General features: G+C 30.8%; 4 protein-coding genes across 4 annotated transcripts; all 4 read left to right on the top strand.

Annotated features, from left to right (window-relative positions):
- The first annotated feature begins 3,223 nt into the window (after positions 1 to 3,223).
- LOC137815181 (histone H3.3) lies at positions 3,224 to 4,915 on the top strand. Its single transcript, XM_068618255.2, has 5 exons — positions 3,224 to 3,460; positions 3,948 to 4,019; positions 4,099 to 4,175; positions 4,260 to 4,350; positions 4,451 to 4,915. Exons 2-5 carry the CDS (start codon positions 3,948 to 3,950, stop codon positions 4,619 to 4,621), a joined length of 411 nt encoding a protein of 136 aa, XP_068474356.1. The 5' UTR covers positions 3,224 to 3,460; the 3' UTR covers positions 4,622 to 4,915.
- An 871-nt stretch (positions 4,916 to 5,786) lies between these two features.
- Positions 5,787 to 7,337, top strand: LOC137815182 (histone H3.3). The gene is made up of 5 exons (XM_068618256.2): positions 5,787 to 5,847; positions 6,111 to 6,182; positions 6,281 to 6,357; positions 6,456 to 6,546; positions 6,861 to 7,337. Exons 2-5 carry the CDS (start codon positions 6,111 to 6,113, stop codon positions 7,029 to 7,031), a joined length of 411 nt encoding a protein of 136 aa, XP_068474357.1. The 5' UTR covers positions 5,787 to 5,847; the 3' UTR covers positions 7,032 to 7,337.
- Positions 7,338 to 9,912: 2,575 nt separating this feature from the next.
- On the top strand, positions 9,913 to 12,395 carry LOC137815180 (Myosin heavy chain-related protein). Its single transcript, XM_090294824.1, has 2 exons — positions 9,913 to 10,554; positions 10,965 to 12,395. Exons 1-2 carry the CDS (start codon positions 10,019 to 10,021, stop codon positions 12,289 to 12,291), a joined length of 1,863 nt encoding a protein of 620 aa, XP_090150950.1. The 5' UTR covers positions 9,913 to 10,018; the 3' UTR covers positions 12,292 to 12,395.
- Positions 12,396 to 14,865: 2,470 nt separating this feature from the next.
- On the top strand, positions 14,866 to 19,850 carry GCL1 (GCR2-like 1). The gene is given in 6 exon segments (XM_068618247.2): positions 14,866 to 15,163; positions 15,254 to 15,432; positions 16,656 to 16,767; positions 17,757 to 18,227; positions 19,326 to 19,578; positions 19,581 to 19,850. Coding segments are annotated over 6 exon segments (1,227 nt in total). The 5' UTR covers positions 14,866 to 15,016; the 3' UTR covers positions 19,646 to 19,850.
- Positions 19,851 to 20,886: the final 1,036 nt, after the last annotated feature.

The following is a 20,886-nucleotide window of genomic DNA, read 5'->3' as shown; positions in this document are numbered from 1 at the left end:
CATTATTAACATTATTAACATTATTAATAATATTAACATTATTAACATTATTAATAATATTAACATTATTAACATTATTAATAATATTAACATTATTAACATTATTAACATTATTAACATTATTAATAATATTAACATTATTAACAATATTAACATTATTAACAATATTAACATTATTAACAATATTAACATTATTAACAATATTAACATTATTAATAATATTTAATAATATTAAACAATATTAATAATAATGATGATATTAAATATATGAAGAATGTTATTAATTTTTATTTTATTAATTATATTAATATTGATAATCATACTTACAAATATAATAATAATCATAACATGACAATAAAACTTGACTGGTGTAATGGTTAAAGTTTCTATAGACATATCTCAAGGGACTTGAAAAAATGTCCATTTATTAAGTGTTTTAATATGTATTGAGACAAACTGAGAGACTTATCCAATACTCACCGTTTTTAATTTACGATGTTAAGATATTCAATTCATCACTTGATCTTATAATATTAGGTTAAAGATAAACACAATTTCGTGATAAAAAAATATATTTAACTCAAATTACTTTTAAAAATGAATAATAATAAAATATATCAAATCTGAATTTGGTTGGAGTGAAAAATGGACGATAGTATATAACAGTTGAATAACCAAAATACTAAAATCAATAAAACATGTAATTATATTAATATAAGTTAATCATCATTACCTCATTTTTTTGTTAGCAAGCTCACCAATAATTTTTCTCTGAGTTATAAAAATTCATTTGTTAGAGTATTTTGAGAATTTTCGAATCTGACTTGAGGTTTGAAATAAAGATTAGAAAAAAAATAACTCTAAAATTTAAATGATTATTATGTAAAATTTCTTACTTTCTTTTTAAAATAATAACCTCTTCAAATAGACGATTGCAAAACACCTAGTACAATCCATGGCCCTTTTTAATACCAACTTTATCTAATCAATACAAACAACTACAGTAATATAATCACCTAAATAATTTAATAATTGATCAACCTAATTTTTTTTGAAATAATTATTAGTACGAAAAATTAAGTTTTCAACTTTGTAAGTTGAATGATAACAACACTGATTAATAATCTCGAACATAAATAAATATATCATCAGCATAAAAATCTAATAATGTACATTTTAATTTTTGTCCATTATTTTCAATTGAATCACATTACACTTTGTTGACTTTATTGATTTTTTTTACTATAGTCTTTAATAAGTAAACTACACCGATTAATTCAAAGCTGAAGCTGTTATAACTAATCGCTTCAAGAAATTGACCAAATTATGCATTACAAAATAGAGAGAAGATTTTTTCTTTTTTTTGACAAAGTCGTTATTCAAACTTCATGCAATGTGGCATATCACATCACATACTTACCACGCCCACTTAATCACTTCTTAATTAAAACGGTTTACAATTTAGTTGGTAAATCGAACGTGCGCAAATGATTGCACAGACAAATATTTTTTTAAAATCATCACGAAGTCACCTCCTTCCATGCAATTACATGCTTATAATGAATTGGTGATAATACCATGCATTAAAAAAACATATTAAAAACTAAAATAATTTATTACTATTGATTAATTTAAATATCATTTTATAAATTAAAAAATTATTTATATTTAAAATATATTTTATTATTAATAAAAGTTTATAAAATATTTTTTAAATTAATATTTAACTATTAATTACTTATTACTTTGTATTATAAATTAGTCTATGTTAGTTTTTTATAATCTAAAATATTAGTAGTTAAAATCTTGTTAACTAATTTAGATATCAATTTAAAAAATTATTTTACAATTATTTATTTTTTTTAGTGATGTATTAACCGGAGAATAATAAAAAAAAATCAAACGGTTTTTAATAACTTATATTATTTAACAAAGTTCATTTTTAAATTAAATTTCAATTGTTGTTAAAGACTAGTACTGTGCAAAGTTGTTGTATTGTATTAAAGTTTAATTTTTTATTTATAGATTGTTCTCAAAGTCAATAATCCAATGTGATATTTTATGTGAGAGTGTGCAAGTGGATATATTATTTTCTTCACTAACTTTCCTAAATCATCTATTTCAAAGGGATTTGCGATTAAAGTTTTTGATTTTGATGTTTTCATATCCAGGAAGATTAATTCAAGAAATAGAACTGTTTTTAGGAGTCTGCGAGAGCTTTATCATTGATGGTTTTAGTCTTGTTAGATTAAGATATCTTGGGGAGAGAGCTTTATCATGGGTGGTTTTAGTCTTGTTAGATTAAGATATCTTGGGGAGAGGTTTGTTTTGTTATCTTGTGATGATGATGGTACTATTTTGAAGCTTATTGATGATAACAATGAATGTTTCGATGGTTTATTTACGTCGACCCTTCCTTGGGACGAATCTTTTGCGGTTAAAGAAATGTTTGCTTGAGTTCGTTGTAGAGGCATTCCTCTACAATTTTGGAACGGTAAGTGGAGTGGTGCTTGCACAAAGCTTGATACATAAGCTCGTTCAGAAGATGGTGGTGGTGGAGGGATTCTTCTTGACTTTGTGGGTTACGATTTTGGCAAAAGGGATGGAGTAGGAGTTACATATTATAGATTACATAATCCATAAACTACTCTCATGTCTAAAATACACTAATCCTGAAGATAATCACACATTTAAAAAAAACTTATGAATTTTTCAGATTGTGTAATCTGGAAGCTAATAACATATCTGATTGTTTTTTCAAATTACATAATCTGGAAGCTAGTCACATATATGGAGAAGATTTTAAGATTACGTAATCCAAGAAGCTGATCACAAAAGACTTCCATATTACATAATCCGAAATCTAATTACGAATCTAGAAAAAAGACTTATGAATTATGTAATCTTAAATATTTAAGAAGGATATTTTTGGAATATAAAAATTATGGAGGTGGGGGTAAGAACGTAAGTAGGTTTTGAAAGAAAAAGTCATTGTAATTGTGTTGAAATCCGAAAGCTACAAAAAAGGTACAAAGAGTAAATTTGTGTTCCAGAATCGTATCGAAAACGCAAAAACATTTTATGGGCCGAGACCCAAAGAGAATGCAGAAAAAATGACCGGTTGTTCCGTTATCCATATGCTAATGCATTAAACGTGGCTACAACTAGTCAGTGGAGGCAACCAATAGAAAGCCAGCAATTAGACTTCACGATCCGTGTCTTCATTCCCAAATGGCATCGCATCTGCTAATTCAAATTAAGAAAACACAGTTCCAACCATCACCAGCCGTCAGATCCGTAACGGCCATAAACACACGGGACGGTCATTTATACCCGTCCGATCATTTTCCAACTTCTCCATCTTCACGCTATATATAGCCCTTTCATTCCAAACGTGTAGAACCTTTGCATTCTTCTCTTCAAGTTTCGGCTTTGGATCAGGAAACCGAAGTTCTAAGAGGTTAGTTTGTTTTTCGCGTTCGTGTAAATTAAATTTAACTTATTTTTGGTTTTGGAGTTTGGTTAGGGTTTTCTTTTTCTCGTCCTTCGAACTTGAATCGGGTTTATTGTATTAAATTGATTCAGAGCTTGAGTCTCTAGGGTTTGTAAAATGATTGTATTATCTAATCATCCACCCCATCTCCTTTCATCGTCTGTTTAGCTATTCAATAGGTTAATGGTCCATGATTCAAACTTTTCAGTCCTAGCTTCAATTGTTTACATTCAAATTAGGGTCTATGATGTTCCAGTTCTCTGATTCGTCCACATATTCTGTTAATTGTATACACGGTGCTTTTACAACAGCTAACGGAAACCCTAAAAAATCTCTGATAACTCGTTTTATTGAGTATTCTAACTCATAGAAAGATCTTCGATTTTCCGACATCGCATTCATTTTTTTCTATATGTTTACCTGTTTTCTAATGTCATTGTTGGCTTTGGAACAGATGGCCCGTACAAAACAAACTGCTCGTAAATCAACTGGTGGAAAAGCTCCCAGGAAGCAGCTTGCTACCAAGGTATTTTTTATGAATCGTTTTGCTTAAGTAATAAAAAGTTGATTGAATAGAGGTTTGATGCTATCGCCGTTTGTTGTAGGCTGCACGCAAGTCTGCGCCAACCACTGGTGGTGTGAAGAAGCCACATCGTTATCGTCCCGGTACTGTTGCTCTTCGGTGAGTGTTTAGGGTTTTATTTGATTTTTTTCATTGTCATCTTCGTCGTTGGCCATTTTTAATAAAAATTTCCTCTCGAAACAGTGAGATTAGGAAATACCAGAAGAGTACCGAGCTCCTGATCAGGAAACTCCCCTTCCAGAGGCTGGTTCGTGAAATTGCTCAGGATTTCAAGGTATTGATGTGCTGTAATTATTCTTACAATCACTGTTTGATTAATTATTTTTTGCGTGTAAGATAACAATGTCTAATTTATGATGTTGGTATGTTTTCAGACCGATCTTCGTTTCCAGAGCCATGCTGTTCTAGCTTTGCAAGAGGCTGCGGAGGCATATCTTGTTGGGCTGTTTGAAGACACTAATTTGTGTGCCATTCATGCTAAGCGTGTGACTATCATGCCCAAGGATATCCAGCTGGCAAGAAGGATTCGTGGTGAACGTGCTTGAGGTCGTATGTTTGGTGAAATGGATGATGGATCTGTAGCTGCAGATGATGTTGTTACTCAGATTGATTGAAACCTATAGTTGCTAGGGAAAATAGCTTTTTTTCTGGGTTATTGTATTAATTGCGATAGGCAAAATTATATGGATGGTCTGTGAAATGCTAATTGTTAGAAATTGGGCATGTAATTGATTTTTCTTTCTCTCGTTATTTCTTTTTTACCGTATGTTTCATCCACACTTTGGAATTGTACTGGACAACATTCTGTTGCTATCTAATGTAGGTCTAAATCTGGTTCATGGTGTTTGTTTTGTCGGATTTATTTTTATTTGTTCATCCCCACCTATTAAATAATTGTGTAATTTTTCTTCGAACGGTCGATCTAATTAATCTGATTAGTAATGTAAACGTTGTTGTAGGTTTTTTCTTTTGATTATATTTTTATGTTTACAGGAAAACAAACTGATAATGGCAGTTTGTAATGTTTTAAACCTTCTATTATTCTGGTATTTCCCTTAAATTGCAAGGATTCTCAAGTATTTAAGGATATTAAGTGGCACATGATATTTTGTAAATAATTAAAGTTCAAATTTGATAGTGTTTTTTTTATGTAATCGTTATACTTTATGACCGTTAACTACTGTAAAGATTTCACTTTGTACTTATATTTAATAAATCTGACTGAATTTAGTTTTAAACTATCGTCAGAATATTTTTAACCAGATGAATTTTGACGACAAAAGGGGTAATTTGGTTTATGAAGATTTCAAAATGGTAATTGTAATATTGAAAGAAGTAACACTAAATATAAACAATGAGGTGTTTTTCTCGTCATGAGGTGGGCGTGAGGTGGAAGTTAGTAGTTCTACTACGCAAAAAATGCGTAATATCTCACATAAAGGAATTTTTATTCTAAAGCAGGAAGAAACAGAAAAGGCAAAAGCAGAGTAACCAATGGGAATTGGAGAATTAGACTTGGCGATCCGTATTTGTTGTTTGAAATGGCATCGCAGCCGTTTATTTAGTTTGAGAAAACACAGTTTGACACTTGATAAACCGTACGATTAGAAACGAAAAAAACACACGGATAATAAATCGTATCCGTTCGATCACTGACAAACTCCTTCAGTAGTATGCTATATATAGGCTTCCACCTCCGTCACGGAGATTGTTTTAGATTCTTTTCCCCTTCATTCAGCCGCTCTTTTGGAGAAGAACAGAGTCCTCTGAGGTTAGTTCTCTTCTTCAATTTGGCGCTTTGTTTATTCAATTTTTTTTTCCTTTTTAACCTCTTTAATTTGAACCCTCCCACTTGCTTTCAAAATCGCGTGTGTTCGTGGAGACAATTTTGTTTTTCTCTTCTTTCATTCTTTTCTAGGGTTTCGTAATTAAACTCAGAGAGAGTTTTGAAGGTTATCTCACCCCTTAGCAAGGGGCAAGAAAGGTCCAATTGTTTTATTTTTTCTGAAATTTTGTTTGGGTTTGCATACACAGATGGCCCGTACGAAGCAAACTGCTCGTAAGTCAACGGGAGGAAAGGCTCCTCGGAAGCAGCTTGCAACTAAGGTTCGTTGAAAAATCTCAATTACTGTTCTTCTTGATTTGATCTTGGGGTTTAAAATTTATCTGATAGCATTAGTGATTGGTTCCCGTTTTACGTGTAGGCTGCACGTAAGTCTGCACCAACCACCGGTGGAGTGAAGAAACCACATCGTTATCGTCCTGGTACTGTTGCTCTTCGGTGGGTGTTTTTTTTTTTTTTTTTTTTAAATTCTTTTTTTGTCTTGTCGTTTCTTTTTGTCTGACTATGGTCTCTAATAAAATTTCTTCTCGAAACAGTGAGATTAGGAAATACCAGAAGAGTACGGAGCTTCTGATCAGGAAACTCCCCTTCCAGAGGTTGGTTCGTGAAATTGCTCAGGACTTCAAGGTATTGATTTGTTGTAATTCTTGTTTATGTTCTTCTGTCTAGATAAACTTTTCTGTGAGTACCTTCGTTAGAAGAAAGTGAGCAACATTGAAAAGAAGATTCTTCTTGATCAATTACATTATTTACATTATTCGTAAATTTATTTGTAGTAGCTTGCTTAAATGGATAAGTATTTTTTTTCCCATCTCTGTTTTTAAAGTGTTTCTCTAGTACTATCTTACATGTGTGTTTTTTAATACTTCTTATCATCTGTATTTGCCCTTAATCTGAGTTTAAATGCTATCTTTTAACAAAGAATTGTGCTGTGGTTGCAGACGGATCTGCGTTTCCAGAGCCATGCGGTGCTTGCATTGCAGGAAGCGGCTGAGGCATACCTTGTTGGACTGTTTGAGGATACCAATCTATGTGCCATTCATGCTAAGCGTGTAACTATTATGCCCAAAGACATTCAGCTGGCTCGAAGGATTCGTGGTGAGCGTGCCTGAGGTGGTGGTAGGTTAGTAGTTGTGAAAACGAGTGGCTGCGGATGGTGTTTTGTTATTCAAATTTCGTTTTCTTCCGAGGGTAGGTTGTTAGGGAGTAGGTGTTTACTCGTAGTGGCATTAATTGTGAAATAGGCAAATACTTCTAAAGGTTGCGACTGTCTTTATGGAATTGGCTTGTAATTGATTTTTGGACATATGGGTCTGTCAATGTTTTGTTTTCACGGGATTGTGCAGCCATGTGGGAATTGTATTGGACAACCTTCAGTTGCCTTCTAATCTGGTTTAAAATTAAGTTTTCTGTGCTCATGGGATTCTGTTTGGGATTTTGATCCAACTCTTCTGCCTGTTATCATTGTTGACCTTTCTCCCTTCTCGACTGTTTTTTTTTTTTTCGCAACTTGCATATATGGAATAACTGCAAAACAAGTGTGTGTTGGATTTCGATTCACTGAATTTGAGGTATGGTGTTGATGGAAGTTTTCAGATTTAAAAGCTATGATTCCTAGGATGAATGATCATAAGGTCAATCCTGGGTGGCTTGTGATCTTTACTTTAAGAAATAAATTATTAGACCGTACTGAACAATGAACGCCCTGATGGATCTGTCTGGTTTGTTTTTGACACTGATTTCACTCTAAAATCCTTGCGTTGGTGTTTTAGGTAAACGTACCTTGTCATCGATAGGCTTTAAAGTCGCTACGATCACTTTCATTGCATCACGGTTTGTCTGTTTTGTATATTGACGGTATTGTTCTTTTTATTAGGGTATTCATTATCGAGATTTAATGGAAAAATTGATGTTTCTTTGAAATTATGTTTAATCTGACTTACTGATGTGTAATTTTAAAGTATTTAATTATTTAAATATAAAGTAATATAGTATTTTTCCAGAAAGTATTATTTAAAAAAAATTAAATACTATGTTAAAACTACGAGTTTTATAGGAGTTTTTCAAAACTAGTAATTTAATTTGATTAAAGATGGGTGAAGGTAGGTTGAGAATAATAAAAACACACATAAATCATAACCAATTTAATATATCGTTTAAATTTGATTTAACTCGACTCGGGTACATATAAAGGAGAGGGAGATTCTCCTAAGAGGGTTTAGCTCTCAAAAAGTTTTCAACCAAAAAGGCCATATACTATTATTTGTCAACTTTTGTGGTCGATAGCAAAATCATATTTTGGTTAATTCTCCCTCCACCGATCTGCTCCTAGAAATAGTTTATGAATGAAAAATCCAGTTTTAATGCATCTTAATTAAAAACACAATGTATATAATAATAAATAATAATAAATAATAATAAATTTAATGTTTAGTATTATTTATTATCATCAAACTCTATTAAAGGCTCTTTAATACTTTTAGACTCTTTGAAAACAAAGTATCTGGATTTTAATAATAATCTAGCTAAAATATATCTAAAAATAAAGAGACATTGGTCACTTGTCTTTAACCACGAGGCAAACAATTTTTTTCCACTACCACTTTAATAGACTACTCTAATTCATAAAATACATTCATGAAAATGAAAAACAACAGTTATTAAAAATTATAATTCTCGATAAGTTAGTCTATAATGAAGAAATCAACTTTATGTAAGAAAAGAAAAACTGTTAATAATGTTTACTGAAAGAAACTATTGAAATTGGTTTTGTTAATATTGGTTGGGATTATAAACCCATGATAATCTTTATTTATACAATAATTTCTTTCATAGGGATAATATGACTTCATTCAAACTTCATAATGTTGTGGCAGAATTGCTGATTTTTTGAATTAGCTTTTAGATAATTTTTTAAATCTATATGTACTTTAATAGAAAACTATCATTAACCATTTATACTACTAGCATTACTTATAGATAGATCTTACTTCAACTTAACCACACATTTCAAATTCACTATATCATGTGATTTTTTTCCATGCATTTAACTACAGAGTTTGACAAGAGTCCAAATTGTTTAAGTTAATTGTCCACATCATAGTGTTATCTATTTATTGCAAAATGATAAAATTACAATTTTGTTATTAAATTTTTTAATAGATATACCTCTCTTTCTATTTTTAACTAACAAAATATTCCTAAACTCTTATATCAAACCATGTAATGAAGGAGCATCTCATTCAAATATTAGGGACAAACATCTATAAAGAAAATGTCACTAAAGCACCACATGTACATATTCTTTTTTTAATACAAGATACTAGTTATATCAATTTTTTTTCTTATTTAATTTATCATTCAACTTAATATATATGCAACCACCTTTTTTTTTAAGTTCTTATAACAAGTTTAATACTATATAATAATTCTCTCAATAGGGTGTTAAAGTTTTTTTTTTTTTAAATTATGTGAAAGAAAATTATGAAGTTAATTTAGTTTTGATTTCTTATGATTCTTAAGCATGAAGACATTGATTGGTTAAACGAAAATCACGTTTTATCCAATTCTAATGCTCCTTATCATCTTCATTCACCATAAACAACAAACACATTATCTTTTATGAATTATAAGGTTCATGGTAAACCCGTCAACCTCGGATATTTATAACTAAACCCTCTTTTAGTTCTTATGATTTTTCGGTGTTATTTTTTTCACTATCTAATAATAGAACCCTCCTTAATGTACAATTATCTACAATCAAACATTCACTTGAGATATCCTACATGTGCTATTTACATGCACCATTTTCCTTGACTTGTTAAATTATATTTTTCAAGGCTCTCAAACTTTGTTTCATGCACTAAAATTCATTTTGGAATGGGGAACAACATCATTTTGAAGTCCTTCAAATTGTAATCACCATTGTAATTACTTGCACCTATTACTTTACTCTTGTTTGTTATTTTATTCAAGTTGATGGTCGTTGAAATAATTGCTTTCTTTCACTATACTTTGCAATGCATACGTTTTTATCTGTTCTAAGTATGTAAGTTGTTTTGAAAAGGATAGTTGGTGATCAACAAATTGACAAGGGAAGATGCAAAAACAATATTACATGAAGCAATATGATAAGAAAATGAAGCAAACGGGGGAGCAAATGAGAAAAGTTGAGCAAGAGAGAGATCAAGCCTTCGATGAGCTAAGACATATGAAAAGGATTGCTCAAGAGACTAATGTGATGATCGATGAAACATTGGCCAACAAGAGATCAAATTCGGAGTCACTTTTGTTAGAAAACCAAAAAAGTGTTCAAGAATCACCAAACAACAAATTATCAGAGAAAGATGTCTTGTTGGACAACATGAGGAATGAGATGAATAATCTTAGATCATCCGAGGATAATGCAATGACCTTGTTGTCTGGTTATAAAAGAAGAATTCAAGAGTTGGAGATTGAACTTAACAAGACAAAGGAATCAGAAGCAAATTTGTTTGACACATTGGTAATGCAAACAAAACAACTGGAGCAGAACAAGATTCTCCTTGAAGAGTCAAAGCTTGAGATAACTTCTCTTGAAGAAAAACTAATGACAGAACAATTAAGTGCCTGCCAAACCTTTCAAATTCCTGGTAATTATTTATAAGAAACTTTTAAAAGACATTTTTAATGTGATTCTTGAATAAAATAGTTCTATGCATTTGTTCACGATTAATATAGTCACACATCGCTTAGGAGTCGAGCAGAGACCAATTCCAGTTTAAATACATCTTATTCCCTTAACCCAAATCGTCTTTTAAGAATAAAATCGTGATGGAACATTGATTTTCGAAACAAACAATACCTTGAACGTAGTGATTGACTCTAGTGATGTTATCTCCCACTCTTGAGATCGGAAAAATGTTCAATATAAATTATAAGATAAAATTTAAATTTGATTAAGACTATTTTCAGAAAATATTTAAGAAACTTCATCTGTTCTTTTAATAACTCTTTTATGACTATCCAACTTTTTATCATTGATTATTGTTATGGAGTCTTTGGTTTTCTTTTGTAGAGATACAAAATAACTTTCCATCAATGCAAACTGGAGATAAAATGAAAGTTGAAGCAGAGCTAGAAAAGGAGATGTTCAACAGTGAGGAACTTTCAGAGAAGGTGAAAATCATGCTTGAAGAACTAGTCACACTTAAATCTGAACTGAAGTTAGCAACTGAAGCAGAAGAGAACAGTAAGAAGGCCATGGATGATTTGGCATTCGCATTGAAAGAAGTGGCAACAGAAGCGAACCAGGTGAAGGCAAAACTAACCTTAAGCCAAGTAGAACTGGAGCACACAAAAGAAGATGCAGAACGGTGGAGAATAATGTTAGGAACCACAGAAGAAAGGTACAAGGATATTCTTGAACTAACGAGGAAAGAATCCGACAAGAACAAGAACACTGTTGAAAGGTTGAGGTCGGAAGCTGAAGAGTCCCTTTTGGCATGGAACGTGAAAGAAATTGAGCTTGTGAATTGCATCAAAAGAGCTGAAGAGGAAAGGCTACATGCAAAACATGAATCCACAGAGGCACTTGAGGCTCTAAAAGAGGTAGAAAATAAGGTGAAAGTTTCAAAGGAAGAAAATCAAAAGTTGCGCGATATTCTTAAACAAGCATTGAATGAAGCTAATGTTGCAAAAGAAGGTGCAGAGATTGCAAAGGCTGAAAATGCTAGATTACAAGATAGTATTAACTTACTTGTTCATGAGAACGAGATGCTGAAAATCCATGAAGTTGCATCGTTTGAGAATATCAAAGAGTTGAAACGCATGCTCTCTGAATCATCAATAAAGGATTTGAAAAATGAGGATATTGATAAACTTTCTGGTAAGGAAAGTGGAAAAGAGGATAATAATAATAGTAATTTTAGGGAAACAGGAAGAAGAGCAAGAACACATAGCAATTTCTCAATGGATCATAGGGAGCATAAAGAATCTAAGAGCTTGAACAAAACTTTTAGTCTTAATTTGAAGGAGATGATAACACCACACAGCCATAAGCAACAACACAACAAAATAACAAATGAAGAACTCAATAAGGACACTAATAAGGATTCTAAAGACACTAAAGACACAGGCGATGATACCTTAAGGGGTTCGATATTTGATGAAATCGATTCGTCAGATTCTGAATCTCGTCAAGATATGGATATTCCTGATGATTTTGATCATCTTGACGAATCTCATTTTGATGATCCTGAAGGTGATAGGAATTCAAGGAAACGAAGAGCTTTGCTAAGAAGATTTGGCAACCTTATACGAAGGAGAGGTTACCATAATCATAATCATAATCATCGGAAAGAACCATCCAACGAGGAACATTTACAAACGTAACATTATGTAAGAACTACTTGATATGTTAATTAGACTACAATGTTGATAATGATTTGATTTTCAAGGTTTTTTTTAGATAATTTCCAAGGTTTTAGATATTTTTAGATCGAATTTTTGTTTGGTCTTTTGTAAAGAATGTATTTTTATTTTTTTTCTTGTATGTAAAGAATGTACTTGATTTTTATTTTTTTTATGTAAAGAATTATTGCATGTGAAATGTTACATATAATTTAAAAATTAATATTGTTGGAGATCACACGTCGACTAGATATTAGAGCATCTCATAGTATATAAAGTTGGTGCAAACTTCGTCTTATAAGTGAGTTTTATGATATTAAATTAGACTTAAAGTTCACATTTTATAATATGATACCAGAGCTATTTTGTGTCTATCCTAGCGAAAGTTTGTTGGACTTATAGACCACCTGCTATCAGACTATTATCGGACTATCCATATGTTGTCCCATGCACTAGCAGTTAAGATTACATCATAATGTTTAAATTCCCAAATACAAAGGCCAGTGCGAAGATTTATGTTTCATGTTCTAGTTCTAGCTTGATGCAACAACAATTTGAAGAAATTAAGTGTGGTTTTAAACACTAAATGGTAGGAATTTATTACTTTTGCAAATAGTTTAGAAAACATAAAGATTCTTATAATAGTTTAAAGTTATTTAAATACTCTAAAAAAACCATTAAAAATAATAATAAATTTCAGTATATTATGTATTTTATAAATCCTGTAAAAAATATTCAAGATAAATGCTTTTGAAGATATAATTTTTAATTAAATCAAAATGTTAGCTAGAATATAGAAACGAACTATGATAAGTTCACATCCACTCAAATTACAATCCTTTTCTTTACCATTGATTTTGCTAATTTATGTATCTAGCACGAAAAAGTTCTGAATTATTAAGATAAATTTTGCAAACTACCAAAACCAATCATAAATTATTGTGAATATAATAAATAATGATGATATATATCTTATAAAAATATAACACTTGAAAAGATATAAGAATGTTATTACTGCATAAACATCAGAGAAAAACTCATAGTAAAAATAGATTACATGAATATACTTGATTATTCTCATATATTTTCGTCACCATATATAAGACTCGTTTCAAATAAATATAATGTGAAATTAAAAAAGTACAGTTTTCTTATATTTGATTCGGCTGTAATAAGGATTAGGGTAGGAAAATTGTTTCGAGAGAATATTATTATTGTAATAAAATTAAACGGTTGGAATATTTTAATTAAAATATTTTTGAAACACGGTATAATATATTCGTCAGGTTTTAATCATGTCTAATTCTTTATATTACTATCTTCAAACTTGTGATGCTTTACACAATTAAACTGGTATTAATCACGTTGAGACTATCATAGTCCACCACGTTTATAAAAGGACATAGAATATAATATATTGTATAACAAGGAAAAAACGGACCAAATCCGCGTTAATCATCATTTGATTTTCTTAACAATCAATGTTTATTTATTTAGTTATGACGTTAAAAACTACCACACTCTTTAGGAATCAAGATCATACCTACTTTAAATATTTTTTTTTCTTAGTTTATGAAAATATTATAGTCAAGAAAAATGTCTCCTTACTGGTACATGCAATTAAGTCAAAGAGTGGTTTCTAGTCTTAAAAGAATATTGTTTTTATGGTCAATCTTCAATGTTTTTTTATCTTGGTCTCCCTTCTTTTGTTTTCTAGTCATTTAATCGTCATAATCCTGATCTTCTGTATTTGTCAAATTTCATTATCTTCGCCCCATCTTTCTTATCTGGGAGTAAATATGAGATCTCATAAATGTCATAATTGGGAATGATTTGCTCAAAGTATTACTGGGCTCGGCTCATGATCACACACAGACCCTCAACCTCTGACGTAAGTCAATGAGACTTAAAACCTCCTTAAGACTCAACAATCTTTTATCTTATACGGGTAAGTCCAAAACTACATAGTAACGAAGTTTTGAACTCTAAGATGGTCTATCCCATTGATCTGCACCTTGGTACCTTCATCTAAAGTTTATATATATATTTTTTTTTAAATTCCAACAATACATCTTTAAATATGGTGAAGAGTATATTTTCTATGTTTTTATTTGTTTTTTTTAAGTTATAAAATCTATTTTTTTTAGCAAAATGAAAAATAGAGTATAAAATTATAAAAAGTAATTTCTTCAAAGAAAGTACAATACAACTAATCACTTTATCAACATTTTCAATTTAAATGAGAAATTACTCTCTCATTACTCTCATTATTGAGATTAAGATTAAGTTTCATTTAAAGATATTTAAAAATTTGAAAAGATTAAAAATGATATTTTACTAATAAAGTTAGATCAGAGGGTAGGGTAGGTAAATGGAAGTGAATTTAAGCAAAATATATGAATGGACACGGACACGGTTTCTGAACATTTTGCGGCCCACACCGATACTTTGGAGGAAAAATATCTTATCCAGAACAGCATGTGATTCGCATGTTCTTTACAGTTTCTAGCTAAAACCATAACGACAAAAGTTGCAAACGTGGCCAGCGGGTGTACCGTGTCTCCATACACCGCCACTGCACTGAAGTTCCTGGTGGACACGTTTGCACCTTCCTTAAGCTGAGGAATGTGTCTGCACAGTAGCAACAATCCATAATAAATAGGATCGTGTTGTTACTGGCCACCACTTCAAATCACTTTTCAGAACAATGACGTCCTCAGTAGTCGAAGGTGGAAGCGAAAAGCCCAAACGCCAACCCTCTGATTTCATTGCCGAAACCATGAATCTGACGGCTGAAAACCTTTCACTCACCACTGAAACATTCTTCAGAGCAGCAAGTTCCCTCAAGGACAAGGTTCTTTCTTCTTCTTCATTTTTTTTCTGTTCGTGTTTCTGTAGAAGGATCTAGAAGTTGTCAAAGAAGTGAAAATATGGGTGCGAACAGGTTGTGGAGGAAACTTGGAACCGGAGAGACCAGGTGGTTGATCCGACGGTGTATTCGGGACTGTTGGGCACTGCCTTCACTTGTTTGCGGGCGTACCAGGTTACCGGTTGCCGGAACGACTTGCTGTTATGCAGAGATATCGTTGACACGTGTGTCACCGCTGCACGTGCCTCCCTCAGGTAACTTCAATACATTGTACGAATGATGTAGATGTTTATGTATGCTAGTATTCTTTTTTAAATATATATATATATATATATATAATTTTCCTTAATTTTTCAATATATATTTTTATTAAAAAGTATTTTAAAATGGGTCTTTTTAATGACACTAATTATCCTTCATTGAAAAAACTGATTCATGACTGACTAATTGTAACTCCACTATTTTTAATACTAAATTAATTACAATTTATTGAAAATTTTCCAGTACTTTTTTCTTTTTTTATAAATTGGAGGCACTAAAATTGATAATATGCATAAACTAATTAGTAAAAAGTGCATTAGCATATCCCCTAATCATTTTTAAGACATTTTCTACAAATTAAGCAACTTTTGGGAAATAATAGTTCGGGCATGTAATTTTGCATAGTCATTAATCCAAGCTTAGAAACAACAATTTTGAAGAAGAATTAGATAAACCCTTGCTAAAGACATATACTTGTTAAGCATGCGAGCATATATTGAAAAGATTAAACCATTTGAAAATCAATGTCAATGTGCTTTTTTCTTTTATGAAAAGTAAGATTGTAGGATTGTGAGCTGTGGCGAACTTATGGTTCTTACAATAAGTTATTGAATCTCACTGTCAAAAACAAAGAAAAGACACGATTTAATGTATGTAAGAACATGATGTGCAACTTGACCATGATAAATGGTTGGATTCTGAACTGACTAAGAAGATGAATTTCAAAACTTATATACATATATATGATCGAGTCTTGGTAAGATATAAGAATCTACTAACAAGTCTTTTATAAGATTCAACATCTTATCCCAAAGAAGAGGATAAGTAGTAATTACTTAAAACTTGTAAAACTAGAAAGTGTCGTAAAACAAAACGAATGTGATTTTTTTTTTTTAATTTTCAATAGTTTTTTCCTTCAAAAAGGAGTGCTACTAGTATTTCTTGTATCTTATTTGATGAGTCTCCTATAATATTTACTTAGTGATATAAATTTACTCATGAACTTTCTATTGAAAAAAATTAGGAGAATAAAACATATAAACTATTGTTGGAACTCGAGCTGTAGTTTCATAATTCTTTATTGTTAGCATTCCTTTGTTCGAATCAGTCATAAAAAAAAAATTCTTAATGAAAAGAATAACTAACTTTAAGGTACATGATCGTTGACATTTTTGGTATAATCTTCTAACGTAAGACAACTACTTATTTGTTACAGACACGTGACTTTTTTATGCGGTAGTGGAGGCGTTTATTCGCTTGGTGCCGTCGTTGCCAATTACATGGGGGACCTTAGAAAGCGTGACTTGTTTTTGGCTCTGTTCATTGAGGTAAACTCATGAAAATGAAACTGCACCAAATTCATTTATGTCTACACTATTTTCTCTCTGTTTTTCAAGGACCACGTTGCCATGTATATCACTTTTTGACGAATTTGTTTGGTTCATGTTGTTCACTTATAAAAGCTACAATCTAAAAGAAGCGCTTTCATATCTGTTGGAATCTTTGTTTCAGACAAATATATGTTGAAGAAAGATCTGCACTAGGATTTTTTTTCAAACCTGGTTTTCATCCACCCAACTTTTTCAAACTTAGATTTCATCATCACTTCATATCGAAATGAAGAAAACTATCTCCAAAATAACTACAGTTTTTAATGATGTTTTCACTTTTTATTGAAGCATTAATTTTTATTCTTCATAATTCATCTTTAAATTAATTACTACATCTTAATGAAATGGTTCATTTATTGAAAGAGTAAAAAAGAGATGTATTTATGGTTCTTGTGTAAGAAAATCACATTTAAATGCGGATATAAAATATATTTACAGTTAGGTTCTTTTTAAAAAATTATTTCAAAAATTTATATACATATTTTTCCCTTAATCACGCGTATTTTAAAGACAAATAACAATATTTTGAATACAATAATTGACTCATATCTCAATAAATTTGAAGTTAAAACAGTTATTCTTAAAATGTGTGGGACTCTTGAGGTCAAAATCAGTTATTCTTAAAATGTGTGAAAGAGAGGTATTGCCAATTCAATAAAGGTGTTTTTCTGTCAAATCTCTTTGCATTAAACATTTATTCTCGAATAACAATGGCTATTATTTTAGTAATATCGTTTTAAAAAAAACAGATTAGTTGATTGTGGTAAACGGAGAAGATAATGACTTAATTTTTGTGGAGTATGAATAAAATATCCTTGACTATTTTCTTAGGATTAAAAAAAATATTTATTGCAGTTTTTAATCTTGTTAGTCATAAGAAAATTGGGTGCATTTTTTATTTCTATTATGATGGGATTAATGCATAGGTGGCAAAAGAGAAAGCCCTACCAGTAGGACCAGAGGAAGGTGGTTTTGGAATGTCATATGATCTTCTGTATGGACGTGCTGGATTCTTATGGGGTGCATTATTCCTAAACAAGCACTTAGGAGAAGAATCAGTGCCAAAGGACATTCTTATACCTATTATTGATGCAGTGTTGGCTGGTGGTAGAGCAGGAGCATCTGATATTAAAGACTGTCCATTGATGTATAGATGGCATGGAACCAGGTACCTTGGTGCAGCAAATGGCCTTGCTGGTATCCTTCATGTGCTGCTTCATTTTCCACTTCCAAATGAGGATGCTGAGGATGTCAAGGGAACTTTGAGGTACCTCATGAGTAAGCGTTTTCCTCACAGTGGCAACTACCCCTCCAGTGAAGGGAATCCAAGGGATAAGTTAGTGCAATGGGGTCATGGTGCAACTGGCATGGCCATCACTTTGTCCAAAGCAGCACAAGTAAGACACAAACCATTCTCATATTCTTCATCATATTACATGTGTCTTAAAAGTGTTTTTTGAAGACAACTTGCTCATTACTTCTGTGTTTGTGCTGGTTTTTAATTAACATTAAAGTTTGGAAAATACTACCTAGTGCCCTTAAAGAATTAAATGAGGAAGGAAAGTGTAGCAATTACACAAATTTCCCTAGATTAGTGTCAGCAAGACCTTTACTTTATTACTTAGTAGTTGATGGACCACCTATGCAAAGTTTTAGCTGGATAACTGTTGCTTAATGGTGATTTATGTTGCCCCCAAGTTACCTAAGTGAAATCATAAATTATTGTACCAGTTTTTTCCTGTAACTTGTAAGAAACGACAATGTCATTAGAGACAAAAAAAACAACTTTGATATGGTTCTAGCAGTCCCTTTGGAGCTGTTTTCTAATAAAAATTAGTGTTTCATCTTTAAAGAGATGTATTATAAAAGTTTACATTTGTTGAAGGTCTACTGCTCTTGCTCTTGTTATGGGTTGATGTTTTCTGCTCTGGATCTCTGTTCTCGGTTAGATTGTTGTAGGACACTTGGTTCTCTGACAATCAAGTTACTTTTTCGGTCTTGGATAGTTGATTTTAATAAATGTGTGTCTGTACGTGATCTTGAACCTATTTATAAGAACCTATTTATAAGGATAAAAATGAGTTTGACCCTTATGCTTTATGCGCCTCCATTAACACGGTTTTCGCAGTTAACATTCTGAAATCATGTATGATTTTGCTTCTAATAAGCTTTTTAATCTTACTATTAATCTTACTATTATGATTATGATGTTAGAGTGAGGTTTAGTCAATGTAGTTATTCATTCGTAGCCGAGAGATCTCAGGTGTGGCATAACATTAAAGATTCAGATAGATTAAGAGAAAGAAAATTAGTAAAAATACTTGAGAAACTATATGCATATCTTTTATCAGAAAGAAAGAAAGAAAATGCTACTGAGGCAACTTCTTTCCTTTTCAAATTTCATTAGACAGGCACATTGCAGAACTGGTTCTTCAAGTATCAATGTAAACGGTTGATAGATGACACCAATTTGGTTGTGTGTATTTGCATTGCAGGTGTTTCCTAATGACAGAGAACTTCGAGATGCTGCAATAGAAGCAGGGGAAGTTGTGTGGAAAAGTGGATTGGTGAAGAAGGTGGGTCTTGCAGATGGGGTATCTGGAAATGCCTATGCCTTCCTTTCCCTATACCAACTCACTAAAGAGAGCATTTACTTAGAGAGAGCAAAATCATTCGCTTCCTTCTTGTATGACAATGCAAAATCTCTGGCTCCTTCCAATGGCTACTCACTCTTCCAAGGTCTTGCTGGAACGCATGCCTCTGGTTTGATCTGCATGCACCCCAAAACTCTAGGTTCCCAGGTTATGAACTATAGATTGCTCCTGTGGATGAAAAAAGTTTGAAGGATCTAAGAATATGAGTAATATGATGTGATGGTAGCAGAGGAAATTAACATAATAGGTGTTGGTTGACTCAGAAATATATCACATAACTAATCAATAAAGATAGTTTAACCCTCTGTCTTTATCTTGTGTTGTATTCCATGTATTACAGTGAATAACATGATGCCAAAACCCAAACCAGATTGGTCTGAAAAAAATTACACAACTAGAAAAACAGAAAAACAGAAAATCATTAATAGTAACCAAATCTTAGAAGAAAAAAGGTATTAATTTTTATAATAATTAAATTATATACTATTTTAAAGAGTAAAAAAATCATTAGTATTTCAATTAGTTTATTAAACTAATTAAAAATATAGTAAAAAAATATAATTTATCTAATATAGTTTATCTAATTAGTAAAATTAATTTTTTTAAAAAACTTGTTATCTAATTAAATATCAGTTTAAAAATTATTTATCAATAATAAAAATTAATCTATATATCAATAGTTTTTTTAATAATATATAATTTTATCAATATATTAATTAATTATTTTGATTTTTAAAATTAATTTTTATTATTGAATGATTTTTTTATAATATTAAATGATTTTCTTAGTGTTATGACTTCACACTTTTGTTCATGTATGAAATTTATGTGACACTCTGTATATAATGTCCACTAAATTTTCAATTGATTTTTATTGAGAAGTTTCTAATCAATGTCTACTAAGTAATCTTTTATTACGATTGTTTTTAAGTTTTAGTTTTAATATTTTTACTATAAATATCATTATTTCTTACTACTAGTCTCAATAATCTCCACTAAATTTTCAAATTTTATTAAGTAGTTTCAATATCTACTTCTAATTAATTTTCATTAGGATTGTTTCTAATTTTTACTCTAGTGGTTTTCAGTTTTAATAAATTTTACTACAAATACCATTATTGCTTGTTATTCGCCCAAGATAATATTTACTAAATTTTTAATAAAAAAAAAATTAAAAAAAAAGAGAAAAGATTATAGATGATTTGATTTATGTAATATAATAAATATTTTTATATTAATATATTTGAAGAGTAATTTGTAAAATATTATTTTAAAAATTTAAGGAAAAATTAATTCTAAAATATAAATTAAAGTTAAAATAAATCAGTACTATTTTATATTGTCGTGTACTCTTTTTATTTCGAGTTTTATATTAATAAAGCATAAAATGTTTTAAAAATTA

The sequence above is a fragment of the Phaseolus vulgaris genome, chromosome 1 (assembly GCF_051622355.1).
Source record: "Phaseolus vulgaris cultivar YP4 chromosome 1, ASM5162235v1, whole genome shotgun sequence".
In the NCBI taxonomy this organism is placed as follows: Eukaryota; Viridiplantae; Streptophyta; class Magnoliopsida; order Fabales; family Fabaceae; genus Phaseolus; species Phaseolus vulgaris.
This window is presented reverse-complemented; position numbering and strand designations above follow the sequence as displayed.

Excerpts from the sequence above, each read along its gene's own strand:
- LOC137815181 (XM_068618255.2), top strand. The coding sequence starts at position 3,948 with ATGGCCCGTACAAAACAAACTGCTCGTAAATCAACTGGTGGAAAAGCT. Across the intron at positions 4,020-4,098 it reads GGAAGCAGCTTGCTACCAAG|GCTGCACGCAAGTCTGCGCC; the intron begins GTATTTTTTATG and ends CGTTTGTTGTAG. Across the intron at positions 4,351-4,450 it reads AAATTGCTCAGGATTTCAAG|ACCGATCTTCGTTTCCAGAG; the intron begins GTATTGATGTGC and ends GTATGTTTTCAG.
- LOC137815182 (XM_068618256.2), top strand. The coding sequence starts at position 6,111 with ATGGCCCGTACGAAGCAAACTGCTCGTAAGTCAACGGGAGGAAAGGCT. Across the intron at positions 6,183-6,280 it reads GGAAGCAGCTTGCAACTAAG|GCTGCACGTAAGTCTGCACC; the intron begins GTTCGTTGAAAA and ends TTTTACGTGTAG. Across the intron at positions 6,547-6,860 it reads AAATTGCTCAGGACTTCAAG|ACGGATCTGCGTTTCCAGAG; the intron begins GTATTGATTTGT and ends CTGTGGTTGCAG.
- LOC137815180 (XM_090294824.1), top strand. The coding sequence starts at position 10,019 with ATGCAAAAACAATATTACATGAAGCAATATGATAAGAAAATGAAGCAA. Across the intron at positions 10,555-10,964 it reads ACCTTTCAAATTCCTGGTAA|TTCTTTTGTAGAGATACAAA; the intron begins TTATTTATAAGA and ends GAGTCTTTGGTT.